The 24275-nt window shown below is 35.8% G+C and overlaps 1 protein-coding gene across 8 annotated transcripts in view; it reads left to right on the top strand.

Annotated features, from left to right (window-relative positions):
* Nucleotides 1-24275, top strand: part of LOC145675464 (uncharacterized) — a 209781-nt gene that overhangs the window by 118893 nt on the left and 66613 nt on the right. For all 8 annotated transcript variants that reach the window (XM_081745895.1, XM_081745901.1, XM_081745899.1 and 5 more), the window contains 2 exons: nucleotides 6115-6221; nucleotides 18343-18943. In XM_081745895.1, the coding sequence (XP_081602021.1) occupies nucleotides 6115-6221; nucleotides 18343-18943 (708 nt within the window). The remainder of the gene's footprint in view (nucleotides 1-6114; nucleotides 6222-18342; nucleotides 18944-24275) is intronic.

The raw sequence follows: 24275 nt of genomic DNA, 5'->3' as shown, positions 1-24275 counted from the left end.
AAACCCATTTTGCATAGACCTTCTTTATATTCAGGTAGGGGTGGAATGCCATATCAATGCTGCAATGTCACGACTCCGAACGTATATATGAAGAGAATTGAAAAGAAGATTTAACATTAATGGAAATTAAATTATATCAGGAATGTCATCCTCTAAATAAAATTGAGACTTCTTAATTCCTTACGGGGTGTAATTAATTAATGTAACACACTTTGGGAGGTGATTCGTGACACCAAAATAAGCAAAAAAAGATCCTATGAACATGTAGCATATTGGGCATATTTGCAGAGTTAGGGCTAAAATGTAAATGTGAGGAGGAGACTTTTCAGATTTAGAGGGTTCATCGAAATAGAAATACCTATATTGGTAATGTAAAAATTTTAACTGTTGGTTTAAATTAGTGCCACAATCTCGTGTGTTTAAAACCTATCTTTTCCAGAATCCATCAAAATTAAGAGATCGGCTTATAGATGCAAATGATTAATAAAAAGAAAAAAATACAGCAGCGCTTGACACATATGTACTTGAAGCATGATTCATAATTGCTTTTGGGTTAACATTGTCTGCCATTCTGTTAAATGAGAGTACAGTATACCTTGGTAGGCCCGATTTTCCGTTCCCGATTCTAACCAAAGATTATTTTAGTCCCGAGAAATAACGTTATATACGTAATGCGTTTAAATTTGTATTTAAGAAGTAATCCTTACTATGAAAGCAAGACCTCTCAGTCTATCAGTCACGCTCGTAATAGTTCACAGTCAGGCTAATAGTTGTCGCTAGTTGCGTGGCCTCCTACCTGACGCCAAGATATGTTGCTAGCGTGCAAGCAATTTGCACACAAGTCGAAGGCTTAGAGAAAACAACTAGTACGGATTAATTCCTCGTATTTGACGGGAAGAATTGAGGGGAATTGGTAACTACAAAGTATTGATATACATCGCTCACGGAAGTCATATTTTCTAGAGTCGATAACTCCATTTGTATATCTATCTCTGGTGTGTGGGGTCCCTGGTTCAATTCCCAGCTAAGTAAACTTGTGGTAGACATCATCGTGTCCGTGAGTTTTTCTCGGGGTACTCCCGTTTCCTTCTACTTTGTCATACCACCAATTATTCCATCATCATTCATTTGCCTTAATAATCGTCTCCCTTAGCTAAAAGGCAGAATAGTGGGACGTTAAACTGAAAGATTTCATTTCATTTCATTTTACATCAAGGGGGCGCGGTGGCTCAGTGGTAGAGCGTTCCCCTCCTGTGCTTGGGGGCCCTGGTTCGATCCCAGCTCGCGCCGTGTGGACTTTGTAGTGGACAAACACCGTGCTCGTGGGTTTTCTCGGGGGTTCCCCCGTTTCTCCCCACTTTCTTCATTCCACCATTTCATTCATTTCTCATCATCACCGTCTCCTTTAGCCTAACAGGCATAACCGTGGGACGTAAAACTAAAGATTTTTTTTTTTACATCAATGTACTAACAGTACGAAATAAAGAGTTTCCAACTGTTTTCAAAGTGTAAGTCTTGCAAATATTATTCCGGTAGATTGTGATAAAGTCTCAGAGAAATATTGGAGCGAAATGATAAACGTTGCCGCCCTCAGTTTTGATAATTTTTGCTGTGGATTTTAGTACGATATTTTTTTAGTCTTGAAAAGGTGAGAACACGGGTAGTGTACATACTTATTTTTCAAAACAACAGTAGATTGGATTTAGTAGTTTATCATTTAATAATCTGTTTGAAGCAAGATGGTTTCTATGTTTATTTAAATATATTTTCTAATCTTTTTAAATAAAGAATCCGTAAAAGTACAAATAAAGTTCGTTCAGGTCTATTGTTTCAGAAACACAGAATTGTTAAAAGGCGTACTTCTTTTATATCAAATCTCTATTTAGTGGGGAAAAAAATGAGGAAAGAAAAAAATCCTAATCAGGTCCTCAAACAGGAGTTTTACTGTAAAACTTGTTCTGTATATGGATAGAAGTTGGGTTTATATTTTCAGATGTTTTCACGCATTTCATTCTTAAAAAAATACTTTTTAGTCTAGATACAGATTATATACACACGAGAGTACGGTATCATGTGTAGTCATCTTGGAAAATTTAATAAAAACATTAACTTGTCTTTTATTACTTAAATGTATGTAAATTTTAAAATATGATATGTCTACAAAAACAAATTTGGCTGTGTAGTAAAATATATGCTTACGTTATGCTGTAGTGTCTTAATTTCTATATCTAGTCTTACTTTTCTTTCTTTCTTGTTTTCTTTTACCTTTTTTTTTTTTTTTTTTTTATGTGTTACCTTATGCTCGGCATAACGTAACATGGCCCGGTACTTTTGAACACCTAGTATATTTAAAGAAATTCTATCTTTATTGAAGATATAAGAAAACATGTTTAATTTCTTGTAGTATGAAAAGTAGGTCGTAAATTTTGCGTAATTTTATTTAAGTAAACAGTTTCAACAAGTATTACATGAAAAATATATGGTTAGTAATTAAATTTTGCAAATTTTACGTATTTAACCGAAAATATAACATTATTTTAGAAAATAAGTGTATATTTTAGCTTTCTTAATGGTTTTCAGTTTATATCTATAGGTATTTCGGCATAGGGAATCTTCAAAAAGAAAACTAAAATTTTTATTTCGTAATTTTTCTTCAAAATTCCAAATTTAGAAAGTCAGCCATAATTTCTTCTTGGTGCATCTCTTTGTTTTCGGAATAAATTATTTGATTGGATCATCCGCAATCACAGCTGTGGTTGAGATTTTCGGCTTTCTTTGATCTCAGCAGAGAAACCTATCATCCCATAGTTACGTCATAATAATCTTCCAATTAGGGATCATCTTCTCATTGTTCTCATCATCAGCAGCCATAGAAGATAGACGTGTAGTGTTCGACGTCTGTACAAAATTGTGAAAATAATTAGTATTTTTAAAACTGTGATTTATTCTTTGACTTACATCAGTGTTACTCTTATGGAATGGTGCTTCTTGTAAAAATTTACGATCTCGAACAGCGAGAAATTGTTGTAGGAGCAGAATAAGACGGTGGCAAAATACTCAGAACTTGAGTTTGGTGTGTTAGCATCTGGGAAGAAGAAGTTGAGTGGTACTCCATTGTCACATGGAACGACATCACAGTTGCTTGTGGATGTAAATATATTTTTTCAGACCACTGAGTAAATCCCTGGATGGGATTTAGTGGCAAGTATTCATCATAAATTTTTAGACTCAGTTTGTAAATCGACGAGGGATGGATTCAAGTAACTAAGAAGCTAGTGGAAAACAAAAATTTAGTTTAGAAAATGAAACCTCGAAATTAATAGTTTCGTGACATAACAATAACAGTGTGGTTTTCCTGTGTATGTGTGAATCTTAACATGATGTGCTAAGTGCAGTAAGTTTTTCCCCAATATTTCATACATATAGGTCTGAAAAATGTGACAGCGTGAATTCATTCAATGGGGGGGGGGGGGGGGATGAAAGCTAGAATTATCTCAACGCAGACGATTGTCATAACAACAAGAAATGTGTGTACCGCACACACATTTCCCCCAATGAAAGAAATGTTAGATTCCCTATAAACCTCAAAATTATTTATTTTTGGGAGCTTAGTACTGCTCGAAATTTTTATAATTTGGCATGTTGCTTTTCTTTGGTTTTAAAATAATTCTAAAAATTACAGAAATTTTGGAAGCAAGTGTCAGAAATCACGGCTAATGGCTAGTACAAGGGTACATGAATTTGTATACCGGTAACAAGAGACTGTCGTCAACAGGTCAAATCTCCGTTATTTACTCTGATACCCATCGAGAAAGTTTTAAATAGAGTTTTAACGATTTATTAGTAGAAATGTTCTAGTATTTCTAAAGTAAAACAGAATTTTAGAGCGACACTTTCATCAATAGCCACTACGTCTTTGCCATAATGTGGTAGCTAAAAGAAAACATAAATTTTGTGAATGAAAAGGGTGCTTCATGTATATGGTAGGATTTTTTTCTTTCCTTAGGTTAAGTTAGTATAGTATAGCTAGGTTAGGATAGGGTATTTTAGGTTTAAGTTGTGCAAATTTTCTTTGAGTGTTTACCTGTGCTAGTTTGTCCAATGGGTCCGAGCTTCAAGGGAGGTAGCGAAAAGTGTAAATCCTCTATGCCGGCCACCACTTCAGCGCACAGAGATTTGAGCACCAAAATGAGAAGGAAAGAAAATAATAGCTAACCACAGAGAATATGTAGTGCAGATTTAAAAATGTAATGTGTTTTGTTGAATTTTCATTTGTTTTTGTGTCGGTCTGATGTAAATGTTTACGAATATAGAGAATATTAATGAATATAAATATTTTAAGAATATTTGTGGAAAACTTAATGAAAAGTAAACAATGTTTCGGCTCTGAAGATTTAGAAAATCTTTAATGTTATCCTCTTTTGTTTCAATTCAGATGGGTATATCCGTACAAGCAACTGTAAAGATTTTTTTTTATCAGATTTCCTGTCAAATCTAGTTTCAATGAATAATGTCAAATAAAAGTTTACTAGCCTAGAAGTAACATTTTTCTTTTCAAGTACAGAATATCATCATTTTAGTTTTAAGAAGTAAATTTGCGTACAGTTATGTTTGATATGTATGTGAAGCATGAACCAGGCAAAGAGCAGTACGTACACAATTATTTTCCTGGTGAAATGAAATAGCTGTGAATCGAAGAAAGAGATTTTTCCTTAGTGTGACCGGGGTTGGAAACAACCGAGTCTGCAGAAATTTTCATATTTTTATCAGTTTTAATCAAAATCTCAGTTTGGATTTTTTTTTTTATTATTCCGTTGCGCTACAAAATTCTGTTTTGGGATTTTTTTTTTTTTTTTTTTTTTTTTTTTTTTTTTTGATAGGGCTTTTACAGATAAAATTAAGATCTCCATGGTGCTCATTGCCAGCTCCACTCGTAGGTCGATGTCCTGTGTCAGTAGTTGTGGTTCGCAACCTATTTGGTGGTGGGGTGCGAATGATGAACTGCAGGCCTGGATACCGGACTGTGAGTTGAGATGGAAGAGACTCTGGAATCTTCTCATTTGGGCAAATTTGAGTTCTATTTTCCGTAGGTGATTGGCTTGGTGAGTGTGTCAGTGACTGTTGATGGTAAGCCCATACGGGCCCAGTAGGTTCGTTATCACCAGTCAGTGATACATTCAGCTTAGCCTGTAGTCTCAAGGAAAGAGAACGTCGTTCAAACACACCAACACAATTCATTTATTTATTATACATTTATTATTTTTTTTAAAGTAAAATATGTAACATTCCTTTGTAATTTTATTTGCAGTTTCAGCGTTCTTAAGAGCCTGCCTTACTAAAAATAATACGAAATTTACCATTTTTCTTTTGCTTGTTTATTCATCAGTGAAAGGAGATAATGAAATGCAAGTCACCACAATCATAGATAATGTTATTCTACAACAGAAAATATGAACGTGAAGAACATTTCAGTGTTGCCATCCATAGAAATTACAGTGTTGCCAGAAAAACAATTTCCCTAAAATCTAAGTTAAGGCAGCGAGTAGAGGAACAAACTCAACTGCATTTGGTTACGTATCATATTGTTTTGGTTTCCTGTGAACTACTTTTTAAATAATAGTTTTATTTAGTTTGTAATAAACAAAATAGTTTTAACATGCAGTTATTAAAACTAAATAATAATGCTATTTAAAAAGTAGTTCACAAGAAACCAAAACAACATAATACGTAATCAAATGCAGTTAAGTTCATTCCTCTACTCGCTGTCTTAACTTAGATTTTAGGGAAATTGTTTTTCTGGCAACACTGTAATTTCTATGGAATGCAACACTGTAATTTCTATGGAATGCAACACTGAAAATTCTTCAGGTTCATATTTTCTGTTGTAGAATAGCATTATCTATGATTGCGGTAACTTGCATTTCATTATCTCCTTTCATTGATGAATAATCAAGCAAAAGAAAATGGTAAATTTCGTATTATTTTTAGTAAGGCAGGCTCTTAAGTACTAACTATTATTATTATTTGTGTGTTTTTTAAATGTTACCAACTATTTTTAGATTATGTTCTGTGTGAGACGCAGTAAATAAACAATTAATTTTTTTTTTATTTCAGAATATGTAAGCTTCAAGAACTTCGATTATATGGAATCGTGTGTGAGCATGGCCACTGTTTTGAGAATTTTACTTACAGAGAGATACGAAAATTACGATCGGAATGAGGTAAGAGGTTTCGAAATTTTCTTGAGTAATTTGTGGTTTAATATTTTGAAGTGTTTATTAATTTTTTGGTTCTTGAGGTGAGTTTTTTTTTTTTTTTTTTTTTTTTTTTTTTTTTTTTTTTTGCTTCCTGAGGTGTTCAGATTTTCTTAAAAGAAATTCATACATTGTAATTTGCTGTAGCTTTACCGCGATAACGTGAATGTTGGTAGGATTAAGACATGAAGTTACATTTACAAAGAAAAATGATTGCATAATGCAGTAGAAAAACACAGTTAATAAAAGATACTTATTCTAAGATAAAAATTGCAATAAGGAAATTCCAATATAATTCTGTGTAATAAGCAATTAATGGTCTATTAATATTAAATCACAGTTATTTACAGCACCCCAGCGATTTAGTCACTTTTGTCGAACTATAGTACTGTACTTTCAAAACTACAAGTAGTGTATATAACGGTTAGAAGTTTCTGTGGCATTGTTAGAAATATGCATGTTACCGTTAAGAAAACAGAAACTGCAAAAAATACAATCTTCTGGTTTTGTACAAAACCTAAATAAATAAAGCACATTGGCGCTGAAGATGTGACACCTCGTACGTCCAATTTCTTACTTTTTCAGGAGATGAACAAACTTCATTGTATCTATTCACAATATTAATATTTCAGGCTTTCTAAAAAGTGCGTTATCCTTTTAAAAACGCTGACACAGCTCTTCTCATCACGATACAAATGACTATAATATATTGAACTTATTTCCATACGAAGTATCACCTGAAGTTGCCAACAATCGATATGCAGGTCAACAGTAATCGAATTCTTGTGATGTACGAGAGTTTGCTAGAACATCGGTTCTGTTGTTCTCATCAAGTTTACGTCAGAAACTCAAAATCGCAAAAATTGGACATACGAGGTATCACATCTCCAACGACGATATTTTCTAACAGAATAAGGATTTCCAATTATAGTGGGCAACGAACGACATACCTTTCTGCACCTTATTATTATTATTATTTTTTTTTTCGATATTTTCGAAAACTACGCGTAGAAATTTACCCTTAATCATGTCATTTTCTTCAGCTCGATGTCATTTATCGATTGAAATGTAATGAAATTTTTGAGTTTTACGTCCCACGATTATGCCGGCTAGGCTAAAAGAGACGGTGATGATGAGAAATGAATGAAATGGTGGAATGAAGAAAGTGGGAGGAAACGGGAGAACCCGAGACAACCCACGCGCACTGCGTTTCTCCACCACAAAGTTCACTTCGCGGAAGCAGGGTTTGAATCCGAGACCCTATGCACCAGAGGTGAACGCTCTACCACTGAGCCACCGCGGCCCCTTCGATTGAAATGTGTATCAACTTTGGGCACTATCGTAGTTAAACAAACTAAAATTTAAGTGTAAATCATACTTTGGGGATGTATCTCATCAACCAAACTCTGTACTGTCATCTTAATAGTGTCATAAGGAAGGATTTGGCGAGGATATACTGTTTTATAAGTTCCATCTTAATACAAGGTGTGATTTTTGTAGAGCATTATTGTTAGGTTTACAGGGTGACTATCGGTCACGAAAGTCATGGAAAAGTCACGAAATCAGAAAACGGGCATGAAAGTAAAGAAATAGTCACGAAATTTAGCTTTTAGGTCACGATTATATATATATTCTCATTTACTCGCATGAAATTTCGTTTCTTGCTTGCGATTTGGTAGCGTCTAAAGCCAAAAACAGAGTTTTTGGTGGTGACTTGACGTTTTATAGAGCAAAATTTTCCAGTCGCCTACTGACATGAAATTACAAACAAAACCGTTTTTTCTTTTTATTTTCTCAAAAACTACGCATGAGCTTTTACACTCACCCAGTATCATTTTGTTCGGCTTAATGAGATCTATCGATTGGTATATGTCTCATTTTTGGACAGCTTTTGTCTCCTTAATTATAGTGTATGATTAGTATTTTTTTTTTTTTTTTTTTTTTTTTTGTAAAATCACCAGATTTTATATGATTTTAGAAAAAAATAATTTATGACGTCAGAGTGATGATGAAATATTGGCCTGCGAATAAAAATTATTATTATTATTATTATTTTTTTAAATAAAGAAACCATGCGCAACAGGAATAATGTAACTGGCGATCGTCTCGAGGTTTGAATTTTAACTGTGACAAATATTAACCTGCTAGTTTCCTAGTCCATTCTGCAAGGTAAGACCTTTGCTACCTGTCCGATTGTTAGAAGAACGTAAACTTTATAGAGTTACATTCAAATGTTCGTAACTTAGCTTAAGTCCTCATTGGCCTACTCACATGAAATGACAAGCAAAACACGCAAAATAGAGCAAAGAATCAGAAAATGTATGACTTAAACACATTCACAAAACCATGAGGGAAAGAAAATGGGTCCCAAGTATGGTTCTTATTTTGTCCTGGTTCACAGTCATTATAAATTATCCCTTTAGTTTGCAGCTTTGCTTATATACAAAGTGTACTTTGAAATTGTATTGCAGCATGTAGTTTCTAGTTTGGACATAGAAAAGCAGCTTTGCGTATCAGCTAAGATGCCCTTTCATTAATGAAGTTCTGAATTTCCCGCTAGATGTCATAGTAAGCCAGAGTTGGACTCTTTGTCTTACTTGCTGCACGCGGAGTTGTTGTCATCTTGTTATCTTTGAGCTTTCTTTGCTCGTTTAGGTGGACAGGTTTTGAACTGTTGATTTCTTCTGTTTTAGACACAAGTGTAATGAGTGCAAAAGTGCAAGTACGCTGACAATTCGTCGCGTTTTATTGGTTTTATCTGTTTTTAGTGGACTTTGCAGATGTCAACGCGCAACTTTGCATAGACATTATATGCAAATACCACAAAATGTCCCATAGACCCCACAGTATTTGCATTAAATTAAAACAAACTCCAGTGTTTCCTACACCGAAACCACTCCAAATTAAAAAATCAGTCTGATTGGAAAAATTGCTCATTAAAGGGTTAACCAGAACTGATTTAGACTATTCAACAATGAAGAACATTTCGAACCACTTTCCTATTTTACTAGACACAGAGTGGCGACAAACGTGGAAAACTGGGAAATGCTTTGAAATTTCAGAGGACTGGGAAAAGTCTGGGAATTTTGCCGAGAATCAATTTGCTAAGAATGAGATTTTAAAAATATCTAGATTGAAAATTTTAAGACGATTTCAGATGTGGTTGAATGCTTATTTTCTAGCACGCAACTTCAAGTTTAGAAACTTACTGTGTTTTCCACTAAGCATGTGTAACAAACTTATGTTCTATAGTTGTGCACATTATCTTTTACTTTTACTTCCGCAGTGAAATATCACGTTTGTGAATCATCCATAAAATGCAATTGGATCACCAATCCAATGGGAAATTATTTTCGACGCACTCATAATTCCACCGTTCTTTGTTTTACATTCCCACTACTTTCGATTTTATCGGAGTTTCCTGTCCTGCATTAAGTGAGGATAGATTATGGCAAAAATGAAAGGATTTTGGAATATAGTTGATTGTCTTTGAACTTTCGTGTTTTCATTGTAATGTATTTTAATTCGCGAAAAGATTTATTTTAGAAGTCCTTTTGAGTTTACGAAAATAACTGATTAAGTTACACATCAGGTATGCATTGGATCAATACTCAGTGGATAGCAGAACTAATTTCATCAGACTCTTTAATCTTTAAATATGGGATACGTCTGTACATACTATGTGTATTTTCTAGTGTGCACTTATAATGCAGTATTTACTTATTGTTATACACTTATAGGTACATTTAATTATTTTCCATTAATATTATATATTTAATTATTTTCCATCTATAGTTATACATTTGTAATGATAGGTGTAAGATGAATTGGTTATTTTCATTTTAAAATTATTCTGACATTAAAAATGATATAGCAATTTACAAACAATATTTGTAGTACTGTACATTAGTTCAAGTAAAGCTTCATTCTCTGTCTTAATAATTCTTTGAACCAAACGGCATCTCCATTGACTCCCTACATTCTTGACCGGTGAGTACAAGGGTGTATATATAGGTATGTAGAGAACCGGTAGGATATGTAGATCACGAATATGTTGGTTTCGGGGTCGGAAAGTGAGGTGTGTTTGAACAGGAGTCGAAAAACCGATCGACGATCCCGACAGTACTATAGTCACTTCTCTGGTCACCGAGCGCCATTGGAGAGGTTTCTGGTGCAGATCTTTCGGTCTATCCTTATCTCTAGCTCTGCTGCATAATTCTATGCCGAACATTACCCATGAAACCGCATAGTTCCAGCAGGATCCTCACAGGAAGAGACGAAACCCAGCCCAGAAGCACTTATTATGTACTAATGGGGGCGCGTATCTTCGGTGACCGACTGGCCCCTCGGGCAATGTGGGTATGGGGAGAACGTGTTAGGCACGATAGTCTTCGAATGTGCGAACCGCGATGTCGCATTTGAAGTTGTTCCAGTGGCAGGGCTCAAAACTGCCGGACACTGGTGATCGCTCTTGTCTATTTCGACCCATGCATCAGCTGAGCTTGATATATATATATATATGTGTGTGTGTGTGTGAGAGAGAGAGGGAACAGATTGAACTGTGCCTCCCGCATAACACACTCCTAGCTACGGGCTTGCCGGATATCACAACTAAGCCCAAGAATGGGTTCCAACTGGAACCAAACCAAGCTCAGTTGGCACATAGGTCGAAATAGCCGAGAGCGATGAGCAGTATCTGCCCGTTTTGAGCTCCGGCACTGGAACAACTTCAAATGCGACACCGTGGTTTGCATATTCAGAAACTAGCGTATCTTCTTGTTCTCCCCGTACTTACAATGCCCGAGGGGCCCGTTGATCACCGGAGATACGCGTCCCCACAAATAAACAATCCGTGCTTTTGGGCCGGTTCTCGTCACTTCTTGTGAGGATCCTGCTGGATCTCTAAGGCATCGTGGGGTAGTGTGCGGCATAGAAGTACACAACAGAGTTAGGAGATGAGAATAGACCCAAAGATCTCCACCGGAAGCCTCTCCAGTGACGCTTGGTGACCTGAGAAGTGACTACAACACTGTCGGGACCGTTGATCGGTTTTTCGACTCCTGTTCGAGCACACCTCATTTTGTGACATCAAGACCAACGTATCGTGACCTACAGAGCCTATCGGTTCTCTACATACCCATATCGACCCTTGTATTCACCGGTCAAGAAAGTAGAGAGTCAACAATTCATTGGGTAGAGATCCCCTTTTTGTATGCTTCTTCAATGCCATTACGTAATGTTCAAAGTTTTATAAAACAAGATTTTTTTCAGACAATACATGTAAAAAAGATATTTTGTAACTGGAATATAGCTTTTGAGAGGGAATGCAAAACGTTCTGGGAATGGAAGCGTGTGCCTTAATGAATATGTCCCTGCTAGCACACATCTCCAAAAGTACGTAACATAGACTGGATTCCTTTATTTAGCAATTCGCTGTGAAATGAAAGTAGAGGGGACGGTTAGAATTTGTGATTTAAATTGTTGTAAAATACGATGTGCATTCAAGTTATAACACCTTGATTTTCTTTCTGAGAACTGGTAACAAATAGAAACATGCTGTTTGTTTTAAAAGACGCGAGCATTCGTTGTCAATGCGAGACAGAGATGGCAACACCGTACAGCACAGATAACTCTAGTGGCAGCGATGAGAGTGATGACTGTTTTTGATACATACGATACTCGTAAAATGGTGACGTTTCCATTGCAACAACAGCTTGTAATCATTCGTTTTCTCCATTTGCGTGGTGTTACACCGCTTGAAATTCATCACCAGTTGAGTGAGACATGTGATGATGGTGTCATGGATGTGTCTCACGTGTATTTATGAGTACGATAGTTCAAAGAAGGCAGAGCGTCATGTGACAACAAACGAAGACAATCTCGCCCTCGCACAAGCCAGTCTGACGACATGATTGTACGAGTGGAAAAAGTTGTTTTGGATGATGGCTGAATGAGTGTGGAACATATCGCCTCAAAAGTTCGGATTTCCGTGAGATCTGTGCACACAATCCTGCATAAAGACCAGAAAATGTGAAAAGTCTTACAGGTAGATGCCACGAATGCTGGCGGACGACCACTAGGCTGCACGCACGACATGTTGTCAGGTAATGTTAGCGCGTGATGACGGCATGAATGGGACTTCCTTTTCATCGATTGCGACAATGGACGAGACATGGATGCCGTTTTTTCAATGTTGAAACGAAGCGTCAGTCTACTCAATAGAAACATACAGATTCAATGCCTTAAAAAAAATGGGTAAGTGCCAGTGCTGAAAAAATGAACAGCGATGAAGTAATCCTTACTCATTGCATTTCAAAGGACATTACAGTGACACGTGCATCCTACGAAGATGTTTTGAAGAAGAAGCTCGTTCCAGCATTGCGTGAAAAACGGCCGACAAAGGCTGCATGTGTGCTCTTCCACAAAAACAACGCACCAGCGCATCGGGCGAACGTGACGCAACAGTTTCTCCATGACAACGTCGAAGTGATTTTTCATTCTCCCTACTCACCTGATCTGGCTCCAGTCGTTAAGACTGTTTTATTTTTGTACTTCAAGCCTCTAATGTTCTTGATTCTAGTATCGGTGTTTGAACCTCTCATATGTTCCTTAATACTAGTATCGATGTTTCTCTTTGTCATTCGTCTATAGTTCGGTTATAATTACATACCACGTCGTAAATATCAGAGTTTACCTTTTTTTTATCTACTTAGTAACTTTTGAATCCTGATAGGAATCTTTCCATAGTTTTCAGTGGTTTGAAGGGTACTTTTGTGCAGTTCTTTTCATTCTATGGGCAAGTCGGTGACAAAACGAAAAAGAGACCCATTTTTCCACATTTTTGTTTTATTTTCTATTATCTATTTATTTACTTTTGTAAATATAGCTTTTTAGTTATATTTATCTAGCGAGTATTTATTATAGTCATTTTGAAAACTAATTATATAAACTAAATTTACGCAGGAATCTATAGAGTTCCAAAGGAGTTATGGTCAAACCATTTAGATTCTCAAGTGTCCTGGGTAACATAGTAAAGTTAAAATAATGTAGATATCTAAATCAATTGAAAACATTGGTATATGGATAACTAATTATTAGGACAACCCGAAAGCATAAAAAGCATAACAGCAATTTACACATATGATTGTTACCTTGAACGTGGTTGTGGTTGTCTAAGGGTCCAGAAGAAACTAATTTTAAAAGCATAATTTTAGAAAATAAAGCATAATTTAAAATATATAATACAATTCTTGGAAAATTCTGTTTAACTGCAAGTTTAACATACTGTATTAATATTTTTTAAAACCAATATTTACAATGCAAAATCATTGAGAACATAACGATGCAACAATGAAAAGCGTATTTTTATTTCTGTAAACTTTTCGGTGTAATCCTTTGATGTGGAGAAAGAAAAAAGGAAAAGAAAAAGAAAACTTTCCGCCAACAATGATTAGTACACAAGAACTCCACACTATATCGTTATGTGTATCTCTTGAACTTGAGCACTTTCTGTATTTTTTGGAGGCATCTTTTACTTTTCCTTTCTGTATATATGCACCTCTAAGGCGCACACAAGTGATAAAAAAAAACTGACTCGAATAAAGCCTATTTCTTTACAGTGCATTAAGTAGAAAGTTTATTAAATATGAAAGAAACTGGTTGCATAAAATATTAATAAGTAGATCAAGATATTTAGAATATTTAATTTATAGTAAATATCATACATTATGCACGATTAATGCAAAACAATGATTGAAATTAACAATAAAGCATAATTAAACAAAAAATAAAGCATAATGTGATTTGCTGTACTAATTATGTTTAATCGGTGTACAAAGTTTCATTACCATAGCTCTCACTAATTCTGCGAAACCGAAACTTAAAATTTCAGCTTATTATAACATTCACGATATGAGAACCAGTAAGAGGATTTATTAACTGAAAACTTCATCTGACTCGTGTACTTTCTCTTCTGAAAACCTGAGAGACATGGTCACGTTGTCGCTACTGTCGTTACTTGCCAATGATTATTTCGGATATATATTTTCCAAAACATCTTCTCTTCACATGTCGCGTCACTTGAAATCTTGAAATGAAACTTCGCCCATTTTTTAACAAAAGCCATTATCAAGTTAGCTACGTTAAGAAGAAAATGAAATCTTTGAGTTTTACGTCCCACGATTATGCCGGTTAGGCTAAAGGAGACGGTGATTATGAGAAATGAATGAAATGGTGGAATGAAGAAAGTGGGAGGAAACGGGAGAACCCCGAGAAAACCCACGCACACGGTGTTTGTCCACCACAAATACGTTAAGAGGATCGAGAGACATTTCAATAATAATAATAATAATAATAATAATAATAATAATAATAATAATAATAATAATAATAATAATAATAATAATAATAATAATAATAATAATAATAATGTTTTTCTCATAAAATATAGCAGCGCTTGAGTAGGTGCATCTATCAGCTAATATGAGGAGCGTTCAACTGAAACTGGAATTTTTTGTATTTTTTTTTTTTTTTTTTTTTTAATAATTAAAACTGCATTTATTTTTTCCTCATATCTTCCTGCTACAGTTAAATATTTATCACAGCGTTTAATTAATGCCTGGTAAGCTTAGGTATAGAAAGATCTGTCAATACATCTGAATCATTCTAGGGCAGACTGCCTTACTTTGTCATCTCTGTGGAAATGCTGACTTCTAAGGAATCCTTTTCGGGACCAAACAAGTGAAAATCACTTCGCGGGCCTTCAGTTCAGTACAGACTCCACCTGTTCTGTGTCGGTCAGAAACGAAGAGCTGGTTTGGAATCCAGCGTGCACCCACTTTTTGGAACAGCAAATGGTTGTGACCTATTGTGTTTACTGTTCCTAACACGTTTCACGAAAGATTTCACATAATGAGGTTTATGCGACGATTGGCAGTGATAAGCGGTTCAATACAGTAAATGTTCCCAAGAATTAACTGCTGTGGGCTAGGATCCACCACGACCGGAATTACCAATGACAGACGTATGGCCATGTTTGAAGCGCTTGCACCATTCAAATATCTTACTGCTGGTGACTGTAATCACCATGTTGTGATTAAGTCTCCCATAAATATCAGCTGGTTTTATGCCCTCCTTCACTAAAAACTTCATTACCACACGCTGTAGCGTGTAAACACTTCACACTACTCTACTCCATCTTGAATAACGGTGTCTGACTGGCGTGCGAAATGAGTGCCGCCTACCAATAATCGCTGCTTCTATTTTCAACCTTGCGTCACATTTAGTATACTACTGCAGGATATAATTAAAGAAAAGCATAAGATACTTTTACAATTCATTTAGCTAGCCAGTGTTGTAGAAAATAAAACAAATAGTAACTATATTAATAATAGCAGCTATTAATTAATTAATTCTGTTGTAATTCACAGAGTACAGATCCGACCGCGAAGCTAGCGCCTCTCCGCGATAGATAGAATGAGATCCTGCGCTTCTTCTTCTAATTTTTATGCTTCGGGTTAAAAAAAAAAAAAAAGTTCTCAATTACCCAAAAAAGACTCATATTTTATTTAATTTCATCTGTGGGTAAGAAGCATAGGTTTTCAAAGGAAAGCGAGGTATCCAAATTTCTTGAACAAGACTCTTCTTTCTTATTTGTTTCTCGGCCAATAAAGTTTCATTTAGGAAATATTTTTTTTTTCTGAAATTTACGTTTTCCTGTTTAACGTTTTGTTAAAATTTACTAGTTTTTAAAATTATAAAAATTAGTTGAAATGCCCACTTTTCGCACGAAAAGAATAGGTTTATGGAAAAATACGTGAAAGGTATATTTTAACCCTCTCCCCCTTCCCCTCTTATGATACCCCTTTTAATGATACTAACATGATTTGAGGCAAGTGCTAAGTATGTTCCGAAATTCATTTCAAACGCCGCAGCCGTTTTTCTGTGATATGAGATATACAGCGTTAAAAGTATTACACAAATTGACCTCTTCGCCAAAGTGGGAATTTTCAAAAAGCTTAAGACACGTGATTGCTTGTTTTTAATTAGTAATTTGTATACCAAGTTTCATCCCCCTAACATGAAACTATTTTTGGCAGACTTTTTAAACCCCCTCTCTCTCTCCTTCACATTTTAATGCAAGTGACATGATAAAAACCTGGCACGGGAGCAATGCTATGTGCAAAAATTCGTTTCAAACGGTTGAGCCGTTTTACCGTGATGATGGAACGACGAAACAGACAACGTCGTAATTATAATAGAAGTACCCAGTTTCGCTTGGAAAGAATAATGTTTATACAAAATACTTTAAAATAAAGAATGAAAAGCAATGATGTGGGTGTTGCCCCTGTTGCTGCCGGTACAACTGACATGCACAATAACTTCGGCTTTGTCCCTGTCAAAAATAAGTATTTGAAGAAAAGATAACCACGAGCAACGCCTTCAACGTTAACCCTGTCAATTCTCGGAGCAGCGGAATGCACGTTCTTGGTTAAATTTGGACTTAAATGTCATTGGAAGTGTAATGAATCAGTTTAGGGATCGGGAAAAATATAAATTTGACACTAATCTCAATCATTCTGGATATTTTATTATCACCCCGTCCCATTCCATGGCGATGAGGCTGAACTTAAGCGGTATCGGATGTGTCACTATTCATCTTAGCAACCCCGAAAATATGAAAACTATGGGGGTTCGACACTAGTATCGGTCATTTTGACTATTTTTACTTTTCACTCCGTAGGGGTGTCTTATTTCTAAAGTATTTTTTTCTAGATTGTAAGTCATATGTGTATGTGAATTTTACAGGGTGTCTACTGGTCATGAAAGTCATGAAAGTCATGAAAAAGTCATATATTTTGCTTAGTGGTCATGAAAGCCATGAAAAAGTCCTTTATTTACCCAACTGGTCATGAAAATCTGAAATCTCAGAGTATATTTTTATACTTCATACTTTTATACCTCATACTGCATGTACTGAAACAGTTGTATCAGGTCAGTAATTGTGAGAATCTCCCATACCAGTTAGTGCTGGCTAACTGGTACTTTACTGTCTTCCTACCTGCTCCACATTTCATCTTCTAGTCTCTGTAATATAGTAACCACTTTTTACTGTCCAACTTTCTGATCTGCTATTTCTTTACTTCTAAGAAATGTAAATTGTGTATTTTTGGGCCTTGAGACTTATGCAAATAATATTATTCGTTTGAGTTTGCAGATTTTAAATTTGATGATCTATTTTTTTTAAAACGAATTTCTTTTATAATTTGTTTTGTCTTTGGGCAGTTCTCTGAGTGCTTAATTTCAGACAAATTGCTGCTAGATGGATAATTATACTCAGAATTAAAACTTCAAATACAATATAGAGTGATTCACTGGTAAGAGCAGGTCCGTATTTAGGTAAGTGCTATTCTGTGCTCGAGCACAAGGCGGCAGAATTTTAGATTCTTTCTTTAAGATTCACAATAAGTGATATTTAAGACTAGCAACCCGCATAGTTCCCTACCCGCACTGATGGTAGGTTTTTTTTTATTACTAATGGTAAATTTTTATCGCCATGGTCATGAAAATTTGAACAAAAAGGTCATGAAAAGTCATGAAAAAGTCATGAATTAACTTTCTGGTATTCCAGTAGACACCCTGTTTTATATACATATATACACCGAGTTTCATCTTCCTAACATGATTGACTTGTTAGATACTCGATTCTTTGCATATATTTTAAACCACGTCTTTTTTTTTTGAACCCTCTTCGCCCATCTTAGGGTACACACAAAAAACTCTAAATATCCTACTATCTTTTGTAGACTTTGGTCTCTTCGGTACAGTTATTTAGAAGTATGCTAAGCCAACGATGCAGGTTTGTATATCGGACAAACATACAGCCATGCATATATTCTTTTTTATATATATGAGATCTAGATCGTTAACTGCATTGAGCAAGACACTGTGTATGTTTGAGGTATCAGTGATGATTGGTGGTATAATCATGTGTAATAACGTGTGCAGGTAGACTTTTATGTATTTTTGCTCTGTTAAGAATCATGTAGAGATGTGAAGAATTTTATATTGTTTCTTATTAATGTTTCAGGTAACATTGCTAAAACTAGTGTTAAATGATGCCCGAGCGTTATTAGTAGAAGCAGAAGCAAGAATTTATATTATAGTTCACAACCAAGATGACACCATCATGTGTCCTGCAGTAAAGTATTTTGAAACCGCTAAACGCGTCATTAAAAATGTTCTAGGTGATACAAAAATGTATTGTAGCCGAGATGAAGCAATGAACATTTTGGAGGCAGCAGATAACAAGTTTAAAAACGAATCCATTAAATCTGCGTTTGGTCTTGAACTAGAGAGCTTGCCAAAGATTGAACTTGTAGATGTACCTGATATTCAAGACGAAAACTATGAAGATAGCGTCATCGAGTGGTTAAAAAAATTAGAAAATCACCGGCGTATTTTGTTACAAGAAGTTGTTGGTTTGCAGCTACTATTGGGTCAAAAATCTGATGAAGATGTTGTTTTACCGCACAAGGAAGTTATAGAACATCGATTCATTGAAGAGATGGCATCACTTCGGAACTGTTTAGAAGCATCTGATAGGAAAAAAGAACACGTCGTCCTTCTCATGAAGTTGCTTGCTTTGAGAATGAACTGGCTTCAGGACACGTACAAGAAGATAAGGGATGGTGAGTCATGTTTCTTAATTTTCCTTTATTGTTTTCCATGGCATGCGTGTTTGTGAAATTTTGTAAGTGATATGGTAAGTTACAGAAAAGTTCAAAATTTTACAGTGTTTACAAGACATCATTCTCATACAAAATTAATATGGTATATGCAGGGATTAAATTAAGAGGAACTCGAACGAGCTGAGCTTCTGCACCAATTCTATAGGAAGAACCGCGGTCCCTCCCACCAAATAGCACAGTTAAAATTAAACGGCATCGGTCTCAATAATTTATATATAGGGTGTCCTCATGAAACCTCCCTGATTACAAATATTAATTGCATGGAAACTATTAGTGCCAGAGAATAACGGTTTGCGGCATCTTGAAAAGCAATTCAGTTGTTTTTCTTTCTTTCTTTTTTTTTTTTTTTTTTTTTTTCTATATGTGCACTTCTATATGGGCCCCGTTAATAGCTCTCAGAATGTCTAGTTGATATTCAGTCTCCCGCCATGTGTTGTGTAGCATGTCCGGTGTGATCGAGTTGATGGCTTCTTCAATTTTGTGACGAAGAGCAGGACTATCACGTATATTGTGACGATTCACCCTGCCTGATGTGTGGCAGGTTGCCTCATCACTGAAAATCACCCTCCAAGTAATTGGGATCATTCTCGATCTGTTCCAGAATCTCGATTGCAAGCCTGGTTCGTATTGGTCATCGGGCTGTAGCGCCTGAACGATTTGCACCTTATATACGTACAAACGCAGTCTTTTATGGAGCATCCTATGGTCCGTTGAAAGTGGGATGTTCAGCTCGCGTGACGCTCTGCGAGCTGACTTTCTTGGGTTTCTAGTGAAGGAGTCCCTACCTCATCCACAGTTTCCTCAAACCTTGCTTTGCCCGAGCCAGGCTGTCGGTTGACACTCCTCGTGGCTAAAAAGTTATCAAACCATGTTTTAATTGTCTTGACGTCTGGTGGGTCCCGTTGGTACTTTCGTCTGAAGTTTCTGTGCATGGTAATTGGTGATTTAGTCTTAGTCAACCACATCACACACTGCGCTCTCTTGTATGCTGTTGTCACGTTTATTCATAAACAACATAAATAATAACTTTTTTTTTTTTTCGAAAAGTTCTCTCAATTAGTTTTAAAGCGGCTGATTACCATATCCAGCCTTTGTAAGAAAAAATGAAAGTATGCTGGAATTGTTGTGCTCCAATAGGTTAATTTTTAGGTTACTTTCGGTAGCAAGCAACTAGGCTGTATGAGAAGGTACTTACTGATTAACGTGAAATCCAAAGTACATGAGATGTGGAAATGAAAACGCGATATCTGTAGCTTTCTTAACTCCACGAGAAGACAAACAATACGTACTCACGCAACGGCAGATATTATATGGCACCATTTTTCTATGAACCAGTAATACATACAAAAAGTTCAAAAATTTATTCAAAAATCGCATTTCCAAATGAAACTATATATATTAATGGGTTACTTCAAAAAAGTGGGGGGTAGCTGCCCCCCTTTGTTCCCCCTCATCGCCGCCCATGCCTGTAATGATAATCAAGTGGTAACAACTTCATTGCCATTATTATCATCGCCGAAGCTCTGGCGGGAAGGAAAGCTTATGTGCAAAAAGAGTTTAAAATTAGACAGTGCGAGGTCTGAGTTATTCGGGGATGTGAGGAAATGGTTCCCTTCCAAGTTGGTAAGCAGTCGTTACGTAGCAGCCTCCTTCGGGAGGACAGGCATTGCAGTACCATGAATGAAAAAAAAAAAAAAAAAAAAAAAAAAAAAAAAAACACCATGGATGAACATGCCACGTGTTTTGTTTTGAATTATGCGACACAATTTTTGTAGGATTTTACAATGGACTGAAACAGTGCGACGTCACGTCCTTTTCGTTGCCATAATGAAGTCCATTTTCTTTAATAAATAACACAGAGTAAGGACCTAAATGGAAAGCGAAAATAGCAATGTGTTAATTTCCGCATTGTAAGTATTAGAAAGAAAGGAATATATGTGCAACATTTTAATGAATGAAAGTGAAAAAGATAGAAATAACATCTCGTTAAGTAATATGTTAAGTATTGGCACGTATATGACAAGCACTGAAGTAAAAACAGCAAGTTCATATGTCTTGCGAAAACTTCCTTCTGCTACCGTACATTTTGTGAATTTCTATAGTTTGAGGTTGTATTAAGTCTTAGTTTACTCACATTGTTAATCGTCGGTTGGAAAAGTTTGATTCAGTAATATCGAAATCATATATAGCATTGCAACCGTGAACAGAATCATTGTTAAACAGTTGTTTAAAATATAGAATTCACGTGATTGTATGTTTTCTTATTGTACTGGTTCTAAATGCTTAAAGAAGTTAATTGGGAATACAAGGAAGACCGGGTGCGTGTCCACCAATCAGAAATCTGTCCAGATTGAAAATTGCGAACACACATACGGCTACGAACCTTTTTATAAAAGGATTTACATTGTACATCCATATTCTAAAGAGTGGGCAAAAGAAGTGTAAATGCACAAATATAATTAGTGTTATTCTAAAACTAATTATTTTCCCTTTCTAATGTGCAGATCGACGAACTAGTGATAGAAGGAAAATAGTAAAAATGTACGAAGTTTTAACATCGTGCATTTTTACTACTTTCCTTTTACCGCCAGTTCGTCAATCTGCACATTAGGGAGTTTATATATTGTGTATATCTTTTTCTTCTTGTTATGGAACATATGGTAATGGCGTTTACATTAATTATGCGATTTCTACATTGTCACATAGAGGTATGGCTTATTTACAAATAAGTTCCTTACATTGTACTCTTTCCTTGTCAATGTGTAAATTTTACTATTTACTATTCTAAACAGTGGCCTCCGTATTCTAATTCTGTATCCTATCCCATCAATTTTGCTTTGTTAATAAATTTAAAGCTATTGTTTCTGTTTGTGCTAGATTTCAAAATTCACCTTTTGCTTCGCGCGTCTGATTATTAAAAACGTGGCGATCACCATGATAACAGAAAGGAAATGACATCATTATATAGATGTTGGCGTTGTTGATTTCACCGCTTTTAATACGCGGCAAGTGTTTTGATTTTCTTTGACATTGCATTATCACATCCCACTATAAAGCACCTGCAATTCTGTCTTTCCTAACACTGACCCTTTCTTCTTTGTCAATGGAACCAACTACTCGGCACATATGCACTCTTGCGATTCAGACGCAGCTGTGGCATAAATTGCAAATGGAGCTTACTTTCTGAACGTGCTGTGCTCATGATTGATAATAAAAGGAACCAACACACTAAAGGTATTAAATAGACACAGTTAGCATCAAAGCCTCAACGGGCTCGTTGATGGAGTGTAAAGATGTGAGTAAGTCTGTTCATGTGTTACTGATAGCAGTATCGAATATTACGAAGCAAGTGGAAGGAGTGTATCCATATCAATGTCGGAGTAGAGCATCAAAAGAGAGAAGTAAACACTATAAGGAGGAAGGGGATACAGTTCGCCTGCCTTATAGCAGTCCTCTGTACTGCTATTTTTAGATGCTCTGCAGAGACTTCCTGCAAACATTTTTTCACTGTGAACTCACGTTGTTCCTTCGCCTTGTCCGTAGATAACTACCTGAAGAGTATTTCTTCAGTACTCCCAAACCTTTCACGAAGTGAATATCGTCCAATCTTACCTGCAAACAGTTTAGTCGTAAATATAAATCGAACACCGTAAAACCTCGCGTTCCGAATTTTTACTCAGTACCTGGTTAGTCTTGTCTGCCCCACAACATAGGTTTATCATTAAATTTCATCATTCACATTAATATTTTCAAAATCCTTCCTCCCAGACCTTAGGCACGGAACATCCGAGTTAAATTCCCGGTGCGAGCCTTCCTGTGGTTCGGATTCCACTTTAAGCTCTAGGCCCACATTTGTTAAACTCGGTGTGATCAGAAAAATACGGGAAAACACATTCCAATTCTACTCGGGAACCGCACTGTACTCTCTTCATATTACTATTTTTTATTTCATTATTTTTTTCTTTTTTATCTATGTGGTATTATTTTCTATCAGTCTTCATTCAATCTGTTTTATACATATGGTTGTGTACTTTGATATTTTTATTTTCTATGGTCGTTTAACTGTCTTTGTGTTTTATTCACGTTTCATCTCTATATTTTTCTCCATCAAGCAATTATTCTTTAGTCGAATACTGATTGATTCCCCTCCCATCCCTGAGAGCTCTGAGTTTGTATCGACCTTCACTGAACACTCTCTCCATTCTTGATCTTGATCTGGATCTCTTATCAATATGGCGCTGTTTCTTACTTGAGTCAAAAACTCTTTACACATGTACTTTTTTTTATATACGTGTTACACTCCCCATTTTTGGAATACCCTGTATATCTTCTTTCTGTGGTTTCGCCAACCCTAAAATATCTATCTCAAGTTCTTAAATCCATATAAGAAGACATCTTTTAAGATACAACATGAGGGTTCCCAAGGTATGACGTCCATCAGAAACTTCCTGTGTGTTTCTTTCTTTTTGTCCTCATTCCCTCGCTCCCAGTCTGTTGAAGCATGAGCGAAAGTGCTTACCAAGCTCTGTTTTCTTTGTGCTTATGTGATTGTGTTTTTAACTGTCTTTTTATTTATTTATCACTCTTAACCCTTATCCGGGCAACCGGGGCCTCCCAGGCCCAGTAGCTTCATTTTTCTGAAATTTCTCAATAACCATACATATTTCGAAGACATAAAATACTGAATTCTTCTATCTTTCGTCGAAGTTAAAATCATGAACATATCGAGTTGGTAAAGTTTTTTTTTTTTTTTTTTTTTAATTTGAAAATCTTTTCCGGACGTAACCGGGGCCTAGGAGGCCCCGTATAACTTTAGTGAAATTCCTGTCAAATATTAGATCAAATTGTCACATAATTATATATTGAACACGTGACTATTGTAACCTTTAGTCGGAACAGTATGCGGCAACAGACATTGAATTTTGAGTGTTCTGCACTTAAAATATATACTGGGCCTGACAGGCCCCGGTTGCCCGTTTACGTTACAAAAATGTCTGGACCGGATTTGCTATTCTGCTTGGTCGGCTTACAAAAGCATGACACGAAGTTTCGCTACTTGACAAAAATATATACCGGTACATTCTAGACTAGTCGGAACAGTAAGTGACAATAGGCATTGAATTTTGAGTGTTCTGCACTTAAAATATATACTGGGCCTCACAGGCCCCGGTTGCCCGTTTACGTTACAAAAATGTCTTGCCCGGATAAGGGTTAAATTTTATTTATATACTTATGGAAAACTAAAGAAATTAACGTTTTTCCATTTTTTTCT

Source organism: Thermobia domestica, chromosome 18 (genome assembly GCF_964235325.1).
Source record: "Thermobia domestica chromosome 18, izTheDome1.hap1.1, whole genome shotgun sequence".
NCBI lineage: Eukaryota > Metazoa > Arthropoda > Insecta > Zygentoma > Lepismatidae > Thermobia > Thermobia domestica.
Note: the sequence above shows the minus strand (reverse complement) of the source record. Positions and strands in the feature narration are given on the sequence as shown.